The sequence below is a fragment of the Alligator sinensis genome, unplaced genomic scaffold (genome assembly GCF_000455745.1).
Source record: "Alligator sinensis unplaced genomic scaffold, ASM45574v1 scaffold377_1, whole genome shotgun sequence".
Lineage (NCBI taxonomy): Eukaryota > Metazoa > Chordata > Crocodylia > Alligatoridae > Alligator > Alligator sinensis.
This window is the reverse complement of record NW_005842047.1, coordinates 2,560,112-2,564,151: the sequence shown is the minus strand read 5'-3', so window position 1 is coordinate 2,564,151 and position 4,040 is coordinate 2,560,112. Positions and strand designations below refer to the sequence as shown.

General features: G+C 47.0%; 1 protein-coding gene across 1 annotated transcript in view; it reads left to right on the top strand.

The window, feature by feature from the left end:
- The first annotated feature begins 3,811 nt into the window (after window positions 1-3,811).
- Window positions 3,812-4,040, top strand: part of LRPPRC (leucine rich pentatricopeptide repeat containing) — a 166,692-nt gene continuing 166,463 nt past the window's right edge. The window contains exon 1 of the mRNA XM_006022845.3: window positions 3,812-4,039. Within this exon, the coding sequence (XP_006022907.2) occupies window positions 3,961-4,039 (79 nt within the window). The 5' untranslated portion in view covers window positions 3,812-3,960. The remainder of the gene's footprint in view (window position 4,040) is intronic.

Sequence of the window (4,040 nt, the reverse complement as noted above, 5' to 3'; positions counted from 1 at the left end):
GATCCGATGGCCACCTACAAGTTTATCGGGGTGCTCACCAGGATCTGGGGGAACGTTTGTTCACCAGAGCACCCCAGCGGATGACAAGGTCAAATGGTCACGAACTCCTCCATGACCATTTCAGGCTGGACATAAGGAAGAACTTCTTTACTGTCCGAGCCCCCAAGGTCTGGAATAGACTACTGCTGGCGGGGGGTGACGCACCTACTTTGAACGCCTTCAGGAGACATTTGGATGTTTATCTTGCTGGGATCCTACGATCCCTGCTGACTTCCTGCCCCTGGGCAGGGGGCTGGACTCGATGATCCTCCAGGGTCCCTTCCAGCCCTAGTGTTTATGAATCTATGACTCTTCAGAGGTAGGAAGAAACTGTGTGTAGAAAATTGAGGAATGTGTGCTTTGGGGGGAGGGGAAGGGCATGAAAGGTGCCTCAAATTTCTTTTTTGTAACAATTTGCGAATGTCAAGGTTTTTCTTAAGAAAATATACTTTGCCTCATCAGTTGCCATTGAACTTGATGACTGAACAAGTGTAAATTTGAGTCCTAATCTCACAATAGTGTAAAATGATAGTTCATGTGAACAAGCAACATCAGTATCAATCAAAATCAAAATTTAATTTATCTGAACATTATCTTTTTCAAATTTTAAAAAAATCCCCATTTTTGTTATTGAAATGGAATAGGTTCAAGCCTCTACAGAGATGTTGTAGAACCACTGACCCACAGCTGTACTGAAGTGTTCAGTAACAGTACAACAGGCAAATCCCTGAACTCTGAGTCACTGCAGCTTTAAAAGTCACTGCAGCCTTCTAACAAAAATGGCCACTTTAACTTCTCTTCTTTTTTTTGCTGACCGAAAAAGAAAAATGTAAGTTGTGACCCAGATATGTCACACAAATATTTAAATTATGGAAAGAAACTACTCTAGAAAGAAACAACAGTATGTAAAAAATTACACCTACTTACTCATCAGATCTTCTCCCTGTATCTGCAGCCATATTTGCTGACTTAAGTTACAAGAACTAGGTTTCTGTTGTGTTTTTTTTATTCCTGCTAGCCCTGAAGAACTAATACAGCTGAGAGAGAAGTGAAATGTATGGAATCTTCCACAGCAATGTACACCAACTTCTCACATTCGCCTATGAAGCTCTACTGGGCAGCATAGGTGTATCTAAGGGTATACTCTAGGCAAGTAAAATTGAGGGACTATTTGAGCCTGTAGATTATTTGATAAATTAGAGACCCAAATTTTGTTTCGTTAGAGACCAAGTCACAAGGCTGGCAGCCAAGGGAAATGACCCTCCCCCCCAATGCATTATTTGTGAACTCAGCACTCTTGATTTGGAAATCGCTGAGACCTTCAAGCAGCTGTTTCATATCAGAACCACTCTTGCAGTCTGGATATTGTCCAAGCTTACCCTTTTGCTGGGGTTTGCCTTTTTTACCTTAAATGACAAATAACCTAGATGCCAGTCTCCTAGGGTCAGCTGGTCCTATGGTTTTTTTCCCTGCTGTTAGGTCACTTTCTATTACTGTTTGGTCTGAGTGTATTTGTGCTGGGACTATGGGAATACAGTGTGAACTATTGTCAGACCCAGTAATGAAATCAATGAGACTAAAGATTTTGGAGATGTAGCTTATTTCTTGAGACTACTTGAATCTTTAGGGAAAAGCTGCTCATCTCCAAACAGTGTGTAAACATCTCAGGTAACCTTAAGTTTGAGCCTTCCTAGTGGCTCCTTCGAAGGGAAATCTTTTTATTCTCCTCCTATTCCTGGGATGTGAGCTGCTATTTTGCCTCTTTCCATCTCCAGTCTCACATTTCTGGTACCTCCTTTCACACCAAATTCCTACACTGTCCTGACTCTCCTCTTTGCCTTGTACACTCCTGACCTCTCATTCCCCACTCTTCCTTTGCACCACACACCTCCTGTGCTAGGATTCAAACACGCTGAAAAAATAGATGGTGGCTATTTAGGACATGGGAAGTTTAATTAGATGGAAGACAGAAGTGGGGAAATTGCTCTGTTGCAAACCTTGAATATTCAGGTCCAGATTCTTCTTCTGAGGAGGCTGAGGGAGCTGTGCTTATTTAGTCTGGAGAAGAGAAGACTGAGAGGGGATTTAATAGCAGCCTTCAACTACCTGAAGGGTGGTTCCAAAGAGGATGGAGCTAGACCAGGGGCAGGCAATTACTTGGGGCGGAGGGTCACTTACTGAGTTTTGGCAAGCCATTGAGGGCCACATGACAGGCAGCCGGGGCAGATAAATATTAATTTTCTAAATTTTTTAGGGGCCCCGTGGACCAGAAAGAATGGCCTGGCAGCCCACATGTGGCCCACGGGCCACATTTTGCCCGCCCCTGAGCTAGACTGTTCTCAGTGGTGGCAGATGACAGAACAAGGAGCAACAGTCTCATGTTGTGGCAAGGGTAGTTTATGTTAGATATTAGGAAAACTTTTTCATTGGGAGAGTAATAAAGCACTGGAACAGGTTAGCCAGAGAGGCAGTGGACTCTCCATCCTTGAAGGCTTTTAAGACCTGGCTAGCAAAGCCTTGGCTGGCATGATTTAGTTGGGGCTGGTCCTGCTTTGAGCAGGGGGGTGAACTAGTTGACCTCCTGAGGTCCCTTCCAACACCTAATTTCTATGATTCTGTTATATTTCCTAAGTAGTTAAAGTATGGAGCAGAGTTTCTGCTACCTTCTTACTGTTTTAGCAGCTTTTGATACCAATTGACTCCAAAACTTTTCAGTGTTTTGGTGGGTGAGCTTACACTGGAATTTTAACTGCCGGGTTTCTAGCAGTTAAAGTTTCCAGGTGTCTACAGTTTAACACACAAACAGTTGTTTGTTAGTTTTTTAAGAAAGACACTTCCCAAAAGATGTGTTGCATATGCTTAACCCTAACTCCAGATTTCTAAATTTCCAGGTCACAATTTTGGCCTTGACAATAATCTCTCTAGAATTTGCAGGGACCCCAGCAAGGCCTGCAAAAGCTATGTGAATGTACTCCAGCATGCCCCTTGGTGTAGGTCTCATGATTATGATGCATCCTTCCTCAGCTTTGTTCATATGAGGCCCAGATGAGAGACAGAGTATGGCTGATTTTCTTTTTAGGTGTTAAATCCAAGAGGAAAGCAATTAGGGCTCGTGGTAGAGGTGATCCCTTTTATTAGACCAACTAGATGTTTGCAAAAAATTAAAGATATTTTTGGCAAACATCTAGTTGGTGTAATAAAAGATATCACCTCTACTAGCAGTCCTGATTGTTTTTTCCTCTAGACCAATACGGCTACAACCTGGCTAGAAACCCACCGGCTCCCCTGACAGACAGTGAAACTGGACTGATGGGATTAGGCCCCGCCCACCGGACCCAGAGGAGGTCCTGCCTCCCGCCCTTAGGGGGGCGGGGCCTGGCTGGCCCCACGTGACTTCTCCCCCTAGACCCATTGCTCCAAGCGGTCGGAATGCGGGGCCAACTATCAGCCGCCCCGAAGTTGGGCCGCGCTGTGCAGGGGGGATCTGCCAGCTCATAAGGCGCACACATGACACCCTAGTCGGCTAGCGCCAGAGTCCTTCCTTCCTTCCCTACAGGGCTCATTGCCCGGCTTGAGTAGCCAGTCCCCCCACCTTCTGAAAAAAAACTTCGGGTTAGCTTCTGGTTGGCCCTGGCTGCTGGCACCTCCCGCGTCCGGGTTCAGGCCGGCAGAGCTGACCTTGGGGAACTGTACCACCGCGCTGTTGAAGGGTGGGGGAGGCGTAGAACCAACCTGACCCCCCTCTCTTATCATCATTATTATGATGATTTAAAGCGGCCCGGGAGGAGCCAGCAGGGCGGTTCGTCGTCCTCCCCCTCCGGCGACGTGGTTCTTCCCGGCCCCCGCCCCGAGCACAGTGGTGCGGCCGAGCCCGGTCACGTGCCCTTCCTTTCCGCTGCGTGCGCTTGTGGGGTGACTGTCATGGCAGTCCTACTGCGTTCGGTCCGCTGGTTCGGCGCCGCCTGCCCGCTCGTCCGGCCCGCGCCGCGCCTCCCCCCCAC